At 42.5% G+C, this 18,845-nt stretch overlaps 1 protein-coding gene across 1 annotated transcript in view; it reads right to left on the bottom strand.

Moving 5' to 3' along the window:
* The window catches only part of fer1l6 (fer-1 like family member 6), a 107,101-nt gene extending 92,108 nt beyond the window's left edge, over window positions 1–14,993 (bottom strand). The window contains exons 1-7 of the mRNA XM_052023537.1: window positions 14,876–14,993; window positions 14,288–14,408; window positions 13,229–13,283; window positions 12,994–13,125; window positions 9,666–9,728; window positions 7,308–7,386; window positions 2,267–2,426 (exon numbers count right to left, since the gene is read on the bottom strand). Coding sequence (XP_051879497.1) covers window positions 2,267–2,426; window positions 7,308–7,386; window positions 9,666–9,728; window positions 12,994–13,125; window positions 13,229–13,283; window positions 14,288–14,408; window positions 14,876–14,993 — 728 coding nt within the window. The remainder of the gene's footprint in view (window positions 1–2,266; window positions 2,427–7,307; window positions 7,387–9,665; window positions 9,729–12,993; window positions 13,126–13,228; window positions 13,284–14,287; window positions 14,409–14,875) is intronic.
* Window positions 14,994–18,845: the final 3,852 nt, after the last annotated feature.

Raw genomic sequence — 18,845 nt, forward strand, 5'->3', positions numbered from 1 at the left:
ACAACACCAAAAAGCTGTTTAAAGAAATTAAATGGGTGTGGGGAAAGGGAAACAGTGACCTTTCAACTCTGGGACTGAGGGTCAGTTCCATCTCTGATTGGTGGACTGAGGGGCTCTCTATTTGCCAGTTACAAGGCCTCTGACGTGGAGACAGATTTTCCAAACAGCTGCTATAGCTAAGAGTATTTAGTTTTTCTCAAATGGAAGTTTGTCAGATTGTTGAAACCCAATGGAGAATGTAGAGAGGGGCCAAATTCAAATCAGCTATCACTGACAAATGGGGTCCCCTGCTACACCTTTGGTGTTTAATCCCCAGCCCAATATCTGTAGGCAACTTTGGTGCAAGCACTGGTGGGGTGACCAGGAGCAATCAATCAGTCTCAGTGATGGGTGGTGTGGGGTGGGGGTGGGGAGGGGCGGGCAAGGGAGGAAATGTATTTTTAAAAGGGGGTAAAGCCTTTATCCCAGATGTTGGACGTGGAAAACCTTGGAGATATTTTTCACTCTGCGTTTGGGATGGAGATGGTAAGCAGACCACTCCCCACCTCAAAAGAGTCCAGAGAATATCCCTATCACTCCCCTAGGAGGACAAAGTATAACACAATATCAGCTGATCACTTGGCTGTTCATGATCAATGAGTGGAGCAGAGCTCCCCAGTGGTGCAGTCTGTCAAATTCAATCAGAAGTCACCATAGCACACGAAGGATGTGGTAGTAATAGAGAGGGTGCAGAAGAGATTCACCAGGATGTTGCCTGGAACAGAGGTCTGCAGTTATAAGGAGTGATTAGATAGGCTGGATTTTTTCTCACTGGAACTTTGGAGACTGAGGGATGACCTTACAGAGGTTTATAAAATTATGAGGAACATAAATAGGACAGGTAGTCTTCTTCCCAGGGCGGGGGAGTCTAGAACTAGAGGGCCCAGGTTAAAGATGAGAGGGGAGAAATTTAAAGGAAACTTGAGGGATAAGTTTTTCCACACAGAGGACAGTGAACACCTGGAACGAGCTGCCAGAGGAGGTGGTGGAGGCAGATACAATTATAATGTTTAGAAGGCGTTTGGACAGGTACTTGGAAAGAAGAGGCAGAGAGGGATATATGACTAATGCTGGTAAATGGGACTGGCATAGATAGGTATCACAGTCAGCATGGATGAGGTGGAACTTGGAAATGGAACCTGCTCCTTCACCCACACTTAAACCATCAACTCGAGCACAATATTTTAACATTAAGAAGCAAGTCGTCAATCTATTAAAAATGTACACATTTCAAGATATTAAAGGACTAACAGTAAACATACAGTTCATTCCTGCTTTGAAAGCTCTCAAAAAAACACCTTGAGTGAGACAGTAGAGTCCAAGCAAGTGCACAAAGGTTTGAATGGAAAGTTCTGGGAATGTGGAGCAGATGTTTCACATTCAAAAACAAAAGAATAGGATAACATTTCATGTAAAGGTTTCATTGTGACTATGAGAACATGACAGTAAACGTTCCTTACAGGAGGTGTCTTCTTCACTGTGCTTTGCCACCATTTCCTAACTCTTTTTTCTGTCTTCTGCCTTCACTTTCAATGTTCAAAGCTGAACACAACTTCATCTCTCAGTCAGGAGATCGGGGAATGGAGGAGGGTTGTGTCAGGACCAAGGGGGAGTGGTCAAGGTGAGGCTTGCTCTTGGGACTAGAAACCTCCTATTGCCAGTCGCCTGCAGGGTGGCCAACCTGCCTTTCATCGGTCAGATCAACATGGATTCTTAGATTTTCAGTGCTTCTGTTCCTCTTGGCCATCCTTTCGTAACTACCTACAGCTCTTTGGAATCCATCTCCTGTCTCTTTTCTTCACCTATTACCCCTTCATCGCACTTTTGTTTAATCGCTCTAGCCTGCCAACCTATCACAACTTTTATACTGTTCCCTCCTCGTTATCCTTGCTTCCACATGTACAGCCTCTGCAGTTCTTAGTAACTCAAAGCATTCATTCTGTTTCTCTCTCCACAGATGCTGCTGGACCTGCTGAGTATTCCCAACATTTGCATTCCCAAATAAGTATTTCCAATGAGTCCAGATAACTGGTCTCGACCCAAAACGTCAACTATCCATTTCCCTCTCCAGATGCTGCCTGACCTGCTGAGTTCCTCCAGCAGTTTGTTCTTTGCTCTAGATTCCATCATCTGCAGTCTCTTGTGTCACAATTCCCAACATTTTCTCTTATTACTATGTTATTTTTGTTCCGTTTGCTCAGGAGGAAAGACAAGGATATCACTGTACTTTTCAATTTCTTCCTCAGCCGCCTGGCTGGTTTTCTGGGGCACTTGGATCCCATCGCCTTTCCCAGTCACAGAAATGTCACATTGAAGGTAACCCTTCACCCCAGTGTTGATATCATTGGGATTGATAAGCGGTGCCCACTTCTTGCTGAAAAGATGCCCTGCAGAATAACAAGAAAAAGCTAAGCCAGAAAGATCACAAATGCAATTTTTAAATCATAGATAACTACTCAAAGGCCTTTGCATTTATATAGCAGCATTCACAATCTCAGGATGTGTAAAGCGCTTTACATTGTTATAAGGAGACCACTAAGTTGTGACAGCGAGTTCCCACAATGTGATCATCACCATTCTACAAACAATGACTGAGAGATATTGTTGAGGACACGAAGGGTTGTTTCTGTGTTTTCCTTTAAAGTGGTGGACGCGGCTTTAGTGTCGAATCCGAAAGGCAGCAACTCAAGGAGAGCAGTTCCTCAGCATTGTCCTGGAGATTCGGCCTAGACAATTCTCCCCGGAATCTGCAAACTTCTGATTCAGACAAGAGTGCCAGCCAACTGAACCACAGCTGGCTCCGAGTCAGAATGTCAGAAGTCAGAGTCTGTCAGAATTACATGCTTCCTCATTGCTATACTGACTTCAAGTGTTGACTGTGTGGAGTTTGCATGTTCTCCCTGTGACTGTGTAGCATTCTCTTTCCTCCCACATCCCAAAGATATGTCGATAGATTAGTTGGCTGCTGTAAATTACTCTGGTGTAGGTGGGTGGCATTAGAATCAGGAGGGACTTGAAGGGCATGTGTGAAAAAATAGGTTACAGTGAAATAAATGGGGGAATGGGATTGAGGGGAATGTTCTGAGAGCTGTCATTAATTTGATGGGCCAGATGGCCTCCTTCTCAATCATAAGGAAATGAAGGAGCATTTAGAATAAGACTACTCTTCATATGTTATGTATAAAGAAGTTTTAAAGGAGCTATGGTGAATTTGGATGTCAGGGTATTGAGGTGGCTCATGTAAGATCAATAATTGGACAGATAGGGAGTTTGAAATTTGGTCAGCGCCACAGCAACAGAAGTTCAGGATAAAGCATTTCAAAAATGATGCTGGTATGAGCAATTGGTCACATCCTGAGAATTAAACAACTCCGGGTCCATCAGTGAGCCTGGATAAAACTCTACCTCTTCTTGGCTTGAGTAGGACAAGATCCTTCAAAGTCCAATCACATCCTTTTCAATATTAGAAATATAAATTCATCTTTTCAACAAAAAGATAAGCCACAGGATGAAAGCAAAGCAAAGCAAAGCAAAGCCTGGACTGGTAAATCTGTCATCATGGGTATTTGCGTTATCTGATTTATGGAATGTTCTCTGGATGTGGATGACTTAATTTTATGATGGGAATTACACAGGCCAGCTAGAAGAGCTAAAAACAAATAAATATTGTTCGATAATGATCCTTGGGCAGATTGCTTGAAGTTTTCATGGCCCCACAGATATGATGCCCTAATTGAACCTGCCCATGTCTCATTCAGACTTTATCATATCAGACCACACCCAATGCCACACAGCAAGGATCGTCAAGACACATGAACACAAGTTACAGTAAATATGATTCTGTTTATCATAGGTTGTTAATTAATTATTGATATTACTTAGTCTTTTTCCCCCTAATTTCCCAGATCCAAGCACTGTGAACTAAGCAATAACTTGCTCACTACCTATCTCAGCTTTCATCCTCTGAGGCAGTTCCTCAGATTTGACTTGCTTCCACTCTGGTCCTGTGGGTTCTGATGTGACTGGTGTTGGACCCGCAGACACTTTCACGGATGGGAAAGGAGGAGCCTGCTGTGTTGCTTGTGAGGTGGTGCAGTCCTTCTGCCATTTACACAGGGCTTCTATGTACTCCCAGCACACAAACTCAAAGTAATCAATACATTCCCAATGCTCCTTCTCCACTCTGAGCAACTATATAGGGTGAACTGGCTGTCTGTTACTGGGATTGCCATTCCAATGAAAATAGTCCCAGACTTGCATGGATCCACTGTTAGTCCAAGACTCAGTGAGGAACAAATGGAACTACATTGGTCACTCCACCCTGCACTGAATTCCAGGTGGAGTCTATTGGTAAGGCACAGACCTGTTGGGATTCCCCACCATCACACTGAGGAATCACCTCTCTGATCTTCTGCTAGGTCAGACCTGATGTAGGGTCCAAGAATCCACAGATTTCAGTGAGGTTTCTCAGGCTGTGGTTTAGGAGACAATGTGTAAAGTAATTTTTTCCCATATTATCTGACTTTAGTTTAATGCTTTTAATTATTTCGATGTGGTTTAATGTGTTTTTAGTTTTTGAAGTACTGACATCAATTTTAATAGTTTTAAAATATCTGAATATCAGAAACACTTAAAGCTATTAAAACTAATTACAGGCCTTAAAAGAAAGCTAAAAGGCCACCCTCGGCTTTGGAGACACAAGAGACTGCAGATGCTGGGATAGGGAGCAACAATCTGCTGGAGGAACTCAGTGGGGGGGAAAGGAATTTACTTCTCAGGGTCCAGCACTGGCAGCCCTTTTTGTTTCTGCCCATCTCCCTCCAGCAGCTGTCTCCAATCTTCACACTCCCCTCCCCCCACCTTGCTCCATCAGTGTTTTTTTTCCTTTTTCCTCTTTCCTTTCTCTCCTTGTTTGCATCCACCTATCATTCACCTGCCACTGTCCTCCCAATGCCACCCCTTCTCTCCTCCTCTACCTGGCACAACCTGCCTGTCACCTCACACCCCTCCTCAGTCCACCAATCACCTCGCATTCCTGCCTCACCTCTCCCCTTCTCTTCTTTGTACTGGGGATCTTGCCTCTCCACTCTCAGTCCTGATGCAGGGTTTTCCACTCTCAGTCCTGATGCAGGGTTTCAACCGGAAATGTTAACAATTCCGTTCCTCCCACAGATGCTGCTCGACCTGCTGGATTCCTCCAGCAGGTTGTTGCTCTCAGCTTTGTATTTTATCAATGTCACTCTAGGGTGGGTCTACTGCGCTTCACCTCCTAAGGCTGTCCTACTACAGAGTACGGAGAGCCAGAGGGATCAATCCTCTGCAATGAGGCCCAGACAAGTGCAGGCAGGTGAGGACCACAGGTGGTGACTCTGGGCCACAGCATGGTTCAGGTCTGATGTGATCCACTATATCTTCATCTGAAGGTCTTGCCAGCGATCCTTTGAACATTTCAAGACAATGCCAGTTTGTCCTCTTGCTGCCTAGGGCGATCAGCTCCATCAAAATTATATCAACTAACGAGGGAGCCACAGAGGCACAGCTAGTGGAGCTGCTGTCTCACAGCTCCAGTGATCTGGGTTCAATCTGATCTCTGGTGGCATCTGTGTGGAGTTTGCACATTCTCCCTGCGACCACATGGGTTTCCTATGGGTGCTCCAATGTCCTCCCACATCCCAAAAGACATGTGGGTTGGTAGGTTAACTGGTCACTGTAAATTGCCCCCAATATGGGTGCAAATGAGGTGAGTGGTAAAATCTGATGGGAGTGTGGAGAGAAAACAAAAGGATTCGTGTAAATGTGTGCTTGATGGTTGGCAAATGCTTGGTGTGCCAAAGGGCTTGTTTCAATGCTATATAACTCTTTGACTCTTAAATAATATTGAGATAAATTCTCCTGGTAGCTTTATCACCACCAGGAGAACATTAGCCAGAAGTTCCAGCCATCAGCTGACCCCTACCCACTGTTCTAGACTGGGACAGGTACACAGGATGAGCCTCAGTGCCACTAGAAAAGTGTCTATTGATAAGGAAGCAAAACTGAACAGTGGTGTGATGGGAACCTTAGCCCTTGTGCAGAAGAAAAGAGAAAGATTAAGAGCCATAAAAGCCCAAAGGTTTGTTTTTAAATTCTGGTAAAGGCTCTGACAGAGCCGGTGGTCACCAAGAAGGAAGTTCTCCTCTAAAAGGCAAGGGTGAGTACAGAACTCAGAAATCAATGATTATTCATTATTTGTATCACCATCTCTCTCACAACAGACCCAGACTGATAAAGAAAAAGATAGGACAAGGCTCTTCCTCCCTGCCATTCATAGCTTTGCTTTGCTCCAGGAGGGAAGACACAACTTTAAATTAGCAATGGCTAAGGTGGAATAATAACTAAGGCTCTTTTCTTCCAATGTCCCTTCATTTTCTACGCTGGTAATTTTACCTCATTGATCATGCTAATTTCAAGTAGTAATATTGAGGAAAACACATTCCTTCATCTGATTGCTGCCATGTTTGCCTGTGTAGCAATCATAGCAAAGGCAAAATTAACAGCAGGTGAAAAACGTTAAAAGGATGTAGATAAATGCAAAACTTCCTATTTTTTTTCATTCATAAGTTCCCCTAGGTTAGCTGGAGAGATATTGCAGGAGTTACTGTTTCTTCAGTTAATCATAGCCCACTGAAGTGAGTCAGATCAAGAGAATTAAAGCATCAAACTGCACTGTATTGACACAGGAGGCAAATTCTTCCATGGCAACACAGAATCCAGCATTTTAGAAGGAATCCAAGAGCTTAAAACTGCAGAAAGGTAAGACAGTGGGTGAAAATGTATGACGAGTTTTGATCACAGCACCTCAGAGAAAATCCCAAAATGTTTTTTGGGGAGAACACCAAATATTGCAGTGGATTTACACTTCACAAACTGGGTTATATCATTCAAAATTATCTGATTTATTGTTTCTAATTTCAAATACTGTACTTCAAAATTACGTCAGGAAATGTAAAATAATGAAATACATTATGGAGAAACTTATTAGTTGCATTAATTCTGACTGCAATACAGTGATAAATTCTCCTGGGTCTGGCTCTAGATTAAACCACACAGTGGACATTAAAATATCAGGTGGGACCAACCATAGTCCCAATACTGGAACCAGCCCAACTTTACTCCAGGTGTGTGATCCAATGTATCCATGTTTGCAACATTTTAAGTAATTCAGTGTGCTCAAGAGACAACCCATGGAAAACTACATTTTATGTTGAGCCAACAACTATGGTACATACCTGGCTCATTATAAACTGTTCCAACATCCACTTTAAATGCTCCAATCTGCGTTCCACGGATCAGTTTGGAATGCCAGACCTGCACAATTACATCAGTGTTTAGAGAAACAGTAAATGGATGCAAAGATTTACTGAAAATCTCAACATTTCCTCATGAATATTTAGATAAAGATAGGACCAACTACCTTGTAAATAATGTTTAGGTCCCATGCTGATGATTAAGGCAATGCCTTACTATATTAAATGTTCCCAATGTCCTGTCCAAACTCAATCATCTGGCCAGCTGACAAGAGCAGGAGTTTGATCTAGGGGGCATCCAGGTGAGCATGCAGAAGTGATCTGAGGGAGTTTTCTACCTGCAGTCAAGGGAATGACAGAGGAGGATTCTGGGCTAAGGGATGTTCAAAGCTTCCTTGTGAGAATTGACTTCTGGCCCTCAAGAAGACCTGAAATATTCAGTTCCGAAGAGATTTGCCTTTCAGAAATTCATTTGTTCAGAACCTGATTACATCATCAGACCTGGTCAGCATATTTTAATGCCGAGATCTCACACTACTACCTCACCCCATCCCACCCCACCACCAGGACTCCTCCAGATTCTTTTTTGTGGTTGGGGGAAGAAGTGATTGGTGCTGGACTCCAGGCCATGAAATCAAAACATTTCCAAATCAGTCCTTGGTTTGAGTCGCATTAGCTCAACCTTGAAAGAGTTGGCAGTGAGAACATGAAAACTATACCAAGCTAAATGTCAGCTGAATTTCTCACCTTTGGTCATGACACAAAATTCAGACCAAACACAAATGTATGTTGACAAGAGTTAGACTGCCATTTGGTGAAATCCTGAAGAAGCAGAGCCTCCAAAAGAGCAATAGTCTTGAGGCAAAAGCATTTGCTAATTGCAGCAAAGGTCAGTTGTGCTTGGCCTGAGCACCTTGGCACCATGTTTGCCAAATAGCTGTCCAAATTGCCAGGAGTTTCCTCTACCGATTCATACCACACAGTACTCAAGTCTAGAGCAGTGGAGTGATTTAAAGAGAACCTTCTGGTGGCCATAATATAGAATCTCAGAGCCATACAGTGAGGAAGGTGGCCATTCAGCCCACTATGTCCATGCCAACTATCAAGTACCTATCTACACTACTCTCATTTTCCAGCATTTGACCAATGCTTCAGGCACTCATCTAAATACTTATTAAATGTCGTGAGAGTACCTGCCTCCACCACCCCCTTAGGCAGTGCATTGCAGATTTCAACTATCCTCTGGATGAAAATATTCTCTCTCAAATCCTGAATAAGTCTCTTACATTAAACGCACAGCATCTGTTGTAAACAACTCTGCTGAGGGGAAATGTTTCTCACTATATACACGATATATGCTCTCATAATTTTGTATGCATCAATCGGGTCTCTCCTCAGCCTCCCCCACTCCAAAGGAAACAAATTCAGCCTGAACAGTCTCATGTCTGAAATGCTCCATCTCAGGCAACATCTTAGTGCATGTCCCCTCCAGTGCAATCACATCCCTCCTGGAGTGTGGTGATTCCTGGCATCCTACTGTTCGTTATATATATCCTGGCCCTCTAAAAATCCATCACCTCACATCTTTCAGGATTAAATTCCTTCCGCTATTGCTTGGTCCATCTTACCATCTCATCAATATTGTTCTGAGCCAAAACCTACTCCCCTCACTAACAAAAAACAGCAATTTTTTTTCCTCATCTGCAAGCCTACTACTTCCTCCATTCACATCAGGATCATTAATGTGTATAACAAACAGCATAACCTTCTAACCTGTTCTCTATACAGGTCCTCCACAGTTTGCAAATGACTGACCTATGTACAGCCCATCCCTATGAATGAGCACTTGGGTGACCAGCGGGATGGATTTGCCAGCTGCTGCAGGGCTGCACGCATCTTCTGCCATGTGGAAACTGGGTTCACGACCGCATTTCTGACTTGCAAACTGTTCAGGTTATGAACAGTTCATAGCAACAGAAACCTGCCATAACCTGGGGAGGACCTGCAAAGGCATTTCTGATTTTATTACACAAAGGTCTTCTCACCTTCCTTAGATCCTGTGAGATATGCCTCAACCTTATGGAATAATGTAAAACAGGTGAATGGAATTCACAGCTGGTTATAAAATATTCATTGGTTTCAATGGAGATAACAATCAGGAGCATATATGAAGAGCTGCCAACTCACTATCATTTCTTATGCTCTGTTTAAGTGACAATAAGAATATTTCTACTTTTGAATGATCAACCTTTTGCTAAATGTTAAAGATATTCATTAAAACTTAACTTAATTATCTTGAAAATGCAATTTAAAAAGGCTTTTAATAATGTGATTCCTCACCGAAAGTTTAATGATTCTGTCAAACAGTATCTCCACTGGACCAATGTAATCAAAAACAAAGTACTGCAAAAAGAGAATGAATAGAGGATTAATTACATATTAAAGTCATTGGTTTATACGGGTCCACTGATCAGTCCAATAGCAACACAGATAGCAGCAATCAGAGTGTAGCTGGATATTAATGTATCATCAAGTACTGGAGCAAGGAGCTTCAATGGACTTATGTTCAGGAAGAAATGTTCTTATTTGAATCTTCCTTTTCATAAAAATGTAACTCAAATCTCATTTTTAACTATCAATATTGCAGAGTCATTTGCAAGTTGTTCAAATGGGATATTTTCTTAGATGGTTACATTCCAGCTATAAACAGTGTGAACTAATTAAAAAGATGGAGGTACAAGAGACTGCAGATGCTGGAATCTGGAGCAAATAAAACAAACTGCTGGAGGAACACAACTGATCAGGCAGCATCTGTGGTGGAAAACGGGCAAAGTATCCCAAAACATTGACTGCCCATTCCCTCCTGCCTGACCCACTGAGTTCCTCCAGTGGTTTGTTTTTTTTTGTTAATTATTTTATTTTTTTAAATTTTATTTACAGCGTGGTAACAGGCCCTTCCGGCCCAACAAGTCAGCGCCGCCCATTTAAACCCCAAATTAACCTACCCGTACGTCTTTTTCTTAAAGAATGTGGGAGGAAACCGGAGCACCCGGCGGAAACCCATGCAGACACAGGCGGCACGGTAGCGTAGCAGTTAGCGCGACGCTATTACAGCGCCAGCGATCGGGGTTCGATTCCCGTCGCTGTCTGTAAGGAGTTTGTACGTTCTCCCGTGTCTGTGTGGATTTCCTCCGGGTGCTCCGGTTTCGTCCCACATTCGAAAGACGTAGGGGTAGGTTAATTTGGGGGTTTAAAATGGGTGGCGCGGACTCGTTGGGCCGAAAGGGCCTGTTATCACGCTGTAAATAAAAATTTTTTTAAAAATTTAACATATAAACTCCTTACAGACAGCGACGGGAATTGAACCCCAATCGCTGGCGTTGTAATAGCATCACGCTAACCGCTACGCTACAGTGCCGCCCCTAAGTAAGAAATATAACTATCTTCTAATATAAGAATATTAACTATCTTCTTAAGTAAGAAGATAGTTAATAATAAATGAAAAAGAAATGCTTGTGTTTATTTTGCACACGTCATAACCTTAGGACATCCCAAAGCACGCTGTGGCCAGTGAGGTACGTCTGAAATGCAGTCACAGTACTAAGCAAGAAATAACATCACACAAGTTAGATATAGGTTTGGGGTTTCTTTTTACATAACAAACTCTACAGGGCATTGCTGCTGTCTAAATTTCTTCTTTAATTATTTAATTAAGATCTAATTTTTGATGATTGATATTTAGGACAGTTGAGAGAGGATTGACTACAGAGTGAAATATGTCATCACCTGTAAAGGTTTCTGCATCTCTTTAGACACTCAGTTTCAGTTTCAGATTAGTTTATTGTCATATACACCAGGGTGCAAGTAAATTCCTTGCTCACATAAATTGCTCACAGACTAAGCAATATAAATAGTAATAATAAATATAGCAATGCACATATTGCCAAGCATAAAGCAGCAGAATGGTGCAAAGATTGTAGTGCAAACAGAAGTAGTGCAAAGAGAAATGCTAAAGTGACAATAACGGAATAACTGAGAAAGGTAGAGTTAAGAGTCCGAGAATGTGGCAGCACCGCCGGGAAGGGGATGTGAAAGAGGTGATTGGTTCAGAAGTCTGACAGCAGTGGGGAAGAAACTGTTCTTAAGTCTGGATATCCAGGCTTTCAAGCTCCTGTATCTTCTCCCAGAAGGTAGAAGACATAAAAGGGACAAATTTTACCTTGTATTTTTAAAAGTTGAATCAACAATTCAGCAAACAGCAAGAAAAACTGCAACTTACATTTACGTCCAAACACAGCTTGCAATGGTCTGTGTGTTTTACAACCTTTTTCTCTAAAGTTAAACTAAGTTCTGCATCACATCTGCCATCAGATTTTTTAGAATGCTTTTCTTCTTTCCTTTTTATACTTCATTCTTGGCAAAAAGCATGTGGGGGGACACAGTGAGGGCATGAGGGATAGCCAGCTTCCTTTTACAGTATCAGTCGGGAGCCATCAGGTGCAGGAATTTCCAAGGGGCTCCTGCATGATACACTTTATCCATCCCAGTGGGAGACGTCCTATTCTCCACTCACAAATCCCCACACTCAGATTGAGTCAACATGCAAAGATCCTCAGAAGCAAATCCACCGCCTTCCATTCTGGGCAAATTGCTCAAAGTGCCTCTGATTGGTACAGGATATTTAGGATACTTAGAACAGATAGGATGTTATGCATAGGAAAGAACTTCCAGGCCACCATGTGGTCCAAACTGGGTGGCAGTGAAATGAAAATAGAGTGTAAGAACATATCGTCATCACCATTTTGCTGGGATCCTTTGAGTAGACTCAAGTGGCTGCCTGGACTAGATGGTCAGCTGATGACATGATTTAAATTGGGACACAATGATGTCAGCAGAAAGCCACTGCGATTTTTGAACTTCAGAATCAGAATCAAGTTTATTATCACTGACATATGTTGTGAAATTTGTCAATTTGTGGCAGCAGTACAGTGCAAGACATAAAAACATAAAAATTACTGCAAGTTACAAAAATAAATAAATAGTGCAAAAGAGGAATAATAAGGTAGTGTTCATGGGTTCGTGCACTGTTCAGAAATCTGATGGCTGAGGGGAAGAAGCTGTTCCTGAGACATTGAGTGTGGGTCTTCAGGCTCTTGTACAAGCTGGCTGAGTCTACAACCCTCTGCAGCCTCTTTTGATCCTGCGCATTGGAGCCTCCACACCAGGCAGTGATGCAACCAGTCAGAATACTCTCTGCCATACATCTGTAGAAGCTTAGCTAGATGTGCCTAAAGCCACACACAATCTGCCTGCTGTCAGCCCATGACTGAGCCGACTTTCTTGACACCTGTGGGCCCAGAGGTCTCCAGGCTGTGCAAACCCAGCCTGGACTTCTGCCTCCCTGGCTCACTCCCTCATCCACACTGTGAGGTTCCCAGCAAGAACTAATCAGACTGCATTGTGCAACCCTGAGTTCAGCAAGCTACCTGCTTAGCCCTTCCACTGGTACTAACAGGTAACTGCCCAGTTCTCCAGAACATATACATCCATACTGAAACTTTTCTGAATTTTGAAATGAATTTTGATCCTTTCAAAACTAACATCTAAGCATAACTTCAGCATACTAAACCACCAGGCATTAATGACATCAGAGATTCGGTACAATTACCTCATTGTAAAAAGGGGAATTCGTTCCTTCTTTCACTGTTGTTTGTTTTTTCTCGTCCCCAACTTCAATTATCACCATCGGGTCGATATTTTCCCCAGTTAATTGTCGTCCCTCAATGATTGTAATGGCAATCTGTTATTCAGAGGAACCAAGAATTCTCTAGTGAATCATTTACAAGTTGTGTGTGTCAAATACTTATTGATTGACCCAGCAGCTTTACAATATGTTCTCTTACCTGATAGTGTTGAGCTTTGCTTTCAGTAGATTGTATTTTGGACACTGGTTTTGATCTGTACAAAATATTTTGTTAAGTAAGTGTGATTTATCCATATTTTTGGTTCAAGATTTCATAAATTAAATAAAATAGAAAACTCAATACTTAACGCCTGTATTCTTAAATAAGAAAATAATTATTTGGAAGAAAATATCTTATGCTCTCCCTGGTTTGATAACAGCTACTATTTTTAAGCTTTTTATCAGATGACCTGGAACCTTAATTTGGCTTCTGTCTCCTCAGATGCTGCCTGACCTGCTAAATATTTCTTTCTGGTTTTATTTGTAGATTTAAGACAGGTGGCCAAAAGGTTCGTCAAGAAGATAGGTTTTTAGGAGCGCCTTAAAACAGTGAGGGGAAGAGAGGTGGATATTTTGAAGCTTTGGGGTAGATAACTGTCAACTTGGCTGTAAATGCGGAGAAATTAAATTGAGGAAGGTACAAGAGGCCAGAACCAGAGAAGGACAGTGATTTCAGAGGGTTATTAGTCTGGAAGAGATTATAGAGATAGGGAGAGTCAAGTACATGGAGGGAGAGCCAAGTCCATGGGGGGAGAGCCAAGTCCATGGGGGGGATGTGAAAACAAAGATGAGAATTTTAAAATCCAGGCATTTCCACATTAAGAGACAACACAGAACATTGAGCACAGGAGTGGGTAAAAGGAATTTGGTGCAAGCCAGATATGAGCAGCAGGTATTTGGATGTTTGTGTTGATGCAGGGAAGATGCTGACAGGCTGGATAGGAAAATGTTCAAACAGGCAAGTACAGAGGTAACAAAGGCATGGCTGTGGGTTTCAGCAGCACATGAGCTGGGTAGTGATCAGGTGATGTTATTGAGGGGGAAGTAACCAACCCTTCTGTGCCCACTAACTGAACCCTGGATTAAATAGGTCACAACAGTTGATAACATTTATTTCAGCCACCGATTCAGCAATAGATTCTGCATATTTGCAGTTTCTGAAATGCAAAGTGACCACTTGTCCAATGGGCTGTAATTGTACCCTACAGGAATCACCCACCTTTTCCTGTGAGAAACATTACTGGAGAAACTGCTGGATAGAATGTCAATACCAGCTTCATAAACATCAGGACCTGCGAGTTCAGGACTGCACTGCTGATTGTCAGAGTCAGTTTGCTCATCTGGGAAGCAATCATAGTTAAAGAATTAATAACAAATGGTCTCAAATTCTCAATGTTTTTGTTCAGAGAGGCAGGGAAATGGCTACATTCTTGCTGGTGTTGCTCTTGCTGTGGCCTTCTGGAGCATTAATTACTTTGAGACCAGTGTGGTACAGTTGAGGCCTTAACTAATATTTGTTAATCCCAACCTCAAAAGATTATCATAGACTGTACTTCTCTATTTACCAACAACCCATACCCATGAACTGCATGAAAGAAACTGCCAAATTATAGGCATCAGATCTGTGCTCTAGGCTCACTAGAAATTCTCCAGATAATGAACCAACCCCATCTGACACACTTCTAAACTAGCATCAGTTCTGATCACTGATCTTACCCACAACCTAGTCCCCCAAGTCTGACTGCTTACCAGACCAACCCTGCCGCAATCACAGTGATGATCTCTAACCCTTGATCCCAGGACTCACCCTTAGTTCTGGGCTGTTCATTTTCATCCACAAAAAATAGGTAATGCCTTTCAGCAATGCCTGTGATCTTGCAATGCTGGCCCAAGGCCAAGACAATCCCTGGTACACTGCACACCATCCTTACAGTCTGCTTAAACCAGCACTACTGTTTCTAGAGACACAAGACACGACAGATGCTGGAATCTGGAGCAAAACATAAGACGCTGGAGGAACTCAGTGGGTCAGGCACCATCTGTGGTGAGAAATGGACAGTCAACGTTTCGGGTTGAGAGCTTCCAGCTGGACTGAAAAATAGAAGGGAGATAGTCAGTATAAAGAGGGGGAGGGAAGGGGTGGAGCAAGAGCTGGCAGGTGATAGGTGGATCCAGGTGAGGAGGGGTGATAAGCAGGTGGAGGAGGGCAAAGTGGGAATGGCGCCAGAAGCTGGGAGGTGATAAGTGGAAGTGATAAAGGGCTGAAGATGATGGAATCTGATAGGAGAGGAAGGTGGGGCATGGAATCGAGGGAGGTGGGGAGGGCAGAGGGGAATAGTTGGGGAAAGGAACCAATGGGGAAAGTGTGTGGGTGATGGGCAGATGGAGAGAGTGGAAGAGGGGCAAGAGACATGGTGATGGGGGCTGGAGTGGATGCAGGAGGAACTGGGTAGATCAGGATGGGAGAGAAAAGGGACAGAGGGGGAGCAGTTACCAAAAGTTGAAGAATTCAATGTTCATACCACCAGGTTGCAGGCTTCCCAGGTAGAATACGAGGTGCTGTTCATCTAGTTTGCATTTACCCTCAACTTGGCAGTGGAGGAGGCTGAGGACAGACATGTCGGTGTGGAAGCTACAATTTCTAGGCCATGCTCCCATTTAAGGATCCAATAAACTGCTCTGTCCACTGCCCTTCAGCAAGGATGAGATTTTTAAATTCTAGGCATTACCACGATGAGAGACAGTGGAGATCATTAATACAAAGACAACCAGCACTTTCTGGTTCTGTCAAAGGATCTTCAACCTGAAACATTGACTCTGCTTCTCTTCCCATAGATGCAGCCTGACTGGCTCAGTATTTCCAGCATTTTCTGTTTTCATTTTAAATTTCCAGAAAAAGCACTTTTTCTGATTTTCACTTTCTGGGTTTTAAAATCATCTGCCCTGGGTTCACTCATTTCACCTTCCATTTGAAGTTCAAATGCTCATCAACTCCATTGTCTCACCCAATCTTCCTGTCACCTCATCAAATAAAAAGCTTCCATCAATTTGGTCAAACATGATTTGCCTTTAGCAAGTCTGTCCTGGCTCCTCTTTATGTGTTAATGCTTATCAAAATTGTTGTTAATTTTTTTCCCAGATCATTGGTTTTAAAGACTTCCTCACCACTGAAGCTTGGTTGACTGGCCTGTAATTCACAGGCTTAGCCCTTTCCATTATTTTAAACAAGAATTTAACATTTGCACCCATCCTCTCCTCCACACAACATCCCTGTATCCCAGGAGGATTAACACACGCTGGGATGAAAGGCCATCAGCCTGAAATGTTAATTCTCTTTCTCTCTCCACAGATGCTGACTGACCTGCTGAGGTTTTCCAATGTTTTTTGTTCATGTTTCAGATTTCCAGCATCTGCAGTTCTTTTGTTTAGAGGTCAGAACATCCTATCATTTCCACTCTGCAACTTAGGATGCATTCTATCTAGTATAAATTAATGTTATTCTTTTCTCTAAGTAGCAAAGTTGAAAATATAAATTTAGGATGTCATTTGCAATTTTTAATGACCCAATATGGGTGGCAAGGCAGCATAGCTAGTAGAGCTACTATGGAGAAACCCGGGTTCAATCCGGAGCTCTGGTGCTGTCTGCGTGGAGTTTGCATGTTCTCCTTGTGACCACATGGGTTTCCTCCCACATTCCAAAGACACATGGGTTGGTAGATTAATTGGCCACTGTAAAATGCTCCCAGTGTGTAGGTGAATGGTAGAATCTGGTGGTAGTTGATGAGAATGTAGGGCAAATAAAAAAAATGAGATTAATGTAGAATTCATGTAAATGGGTGGCTGATGGTTGGTGCGGACTCAGTGGGGCAAAGGGCCTGGTTCTGTTGATGATGACTCAGAAGAATGATGTTACACAGTGCAATGCAAAATTCTTTTGAAAGTCTGCTGCTGCGTTGATTGTTTTGAAAAATATTTTCTGCACATATGAACATCAGGAGTTTGCTGGTCCCAGCTCTGGCTGTGAGGCCACAGTGTTCAGCCCTTCCCATTCTGACTGTGAGTTAGAAGCTTTCTGTTATGAAAACACGAGAGGGAATTGACAGTACTACTGCAGCCATTATCAAGCAAAAGTATGACAAGGATGCCAGTCTTTCATTGTTGCTGGGTCAAAATCCTCGAACTCCCTCCCCAACAGCACAATGGGAGAACCTTTACCAAGAGCACAGCAGTGGTTCAAGGCAGCAGCCCATCACCACCTTCCTGAGATCAATTAGATGCTGGCCTTGCCAGCAACACCCAGATCCTGAAAAGCAAATACATTCAACTACACCAAATACCCTCAACATCTAATTACAGCAAAAAAAGTTAGAGCTAGAAAGCTGAATGGTGGGTTTGCCCAGCAGTGCAAAGATCAGGAGGTTCCAGCTCCCAGCAATACCTTGAAGGTCCACCTTCAGTCATGAATGAGCAAACCACTCTGCCAACTTTCTGTCTGGAAACAAGGATATTTCCTGGAATTTACCCTGGTAACTGCTGATCTGAGGGTTGGACAATCTGTCCGTTATCCAACAGATACTAATCCCTGGCTCAAGTAACAAAATACAATGGTTTAAAGGATAGCAGTTTTGCTGCAGTATGCTTTGCATTCAAATTCTCCTGCTGTTGACTTTGTGGAAAGAATTGAATCACAAGGAAAAAATTTACATTAAACAATCACCCTCCTCAGCTGTTTATTTTGTGCGTTGAGACAATGGTTTATTATCAGCACTTTCCCAGGAAACTGGATAAAAGTTATCAATACGAGTTGGAAAGCAAATTTGTTGGATAACACAATTTCAGATCTTGACCTATTAGGCACGTAATCCAAATATAACATGCATTTCTCTTCCATCATAATTGTAAAAAAAACATAAATAATTACAGATAAAGAACCCACTTGGTTCATTTCAATCATTAAAATTTCGCGTTGCCATTTTCTGCACTAAGTGATTCTAGGGTTTTCTTCTCCACCATTCTACGTAGTGGTCCATTCCCAGATGTTAACAACTAACTGCAAGAGGAATCACCTCCAGATATCAGTCCAAAAGTTACCTTTCACTAGTTTGACCTAATAACCTAGCCCGACCACAGTAGCTGCTCAGATTAATGGTGTCAGTCATTGCAAATTCTGTCCTGTTCCAGAGGCATGAGCACAATATTCAGGCACCTTCTCCAATTCAGCACTGAGGGTGTACTGTCCTGTTGACGATGCATCTTTCAAGCAAGTCATTAACCCCTTGGGGTGGATGAAGAAGATTCCACAGCATGTTTTTGAAGATGCATAGATGACTGCTGTTTGCTGATGTGAATTCCTCCATATTTTATTTGTCCACCACACACTTTGGAATATCCTGAGCTCATGACATATGTTAGTTAAAAAGAAATCTGTCTTTTTTCTTCTCTTAATGATAGCATTATCATTGACCATCTCATACACATCTATTAGATCACGTCTGAAAAGACAATCTCTCCAATCCCTCTCACAACTCAGATCTCTGACAATATGAGTCACGTTCCTGGTACTCCTCTGACTAACCAGGGTACAATGCAATTCAGTCATGTCTTCCTCTGAACTAACAGTTGTTTAGCTTGTTGATCGCTGCTCTCCATTGATTGGACCTGTTCATTGAATCTAGGAAGACAATTATACTCCTGTGTATTTCAACACCATTCATGAAGAATGTGTGTTACCCCTTCCTTTCAGATGTGCAGTAATTTTTAAATTGTTATATTAATTT

This window comes from Pristis pectinata, chromosome 9, assembly GCF_009764475.1.
Source record: "Pristis pectinata isolate sPriPec2 chromosome 9, sPriPec2.1.pri, whole genome shotgun sequence".
Taxonomy (NCBI): domain Eukaryota; kingdom Metazoa; phylum Chordata; class Chondrichthyes; order Rhinopristiformes; family Pristidae; genus Pristis; species Pristis pectinata.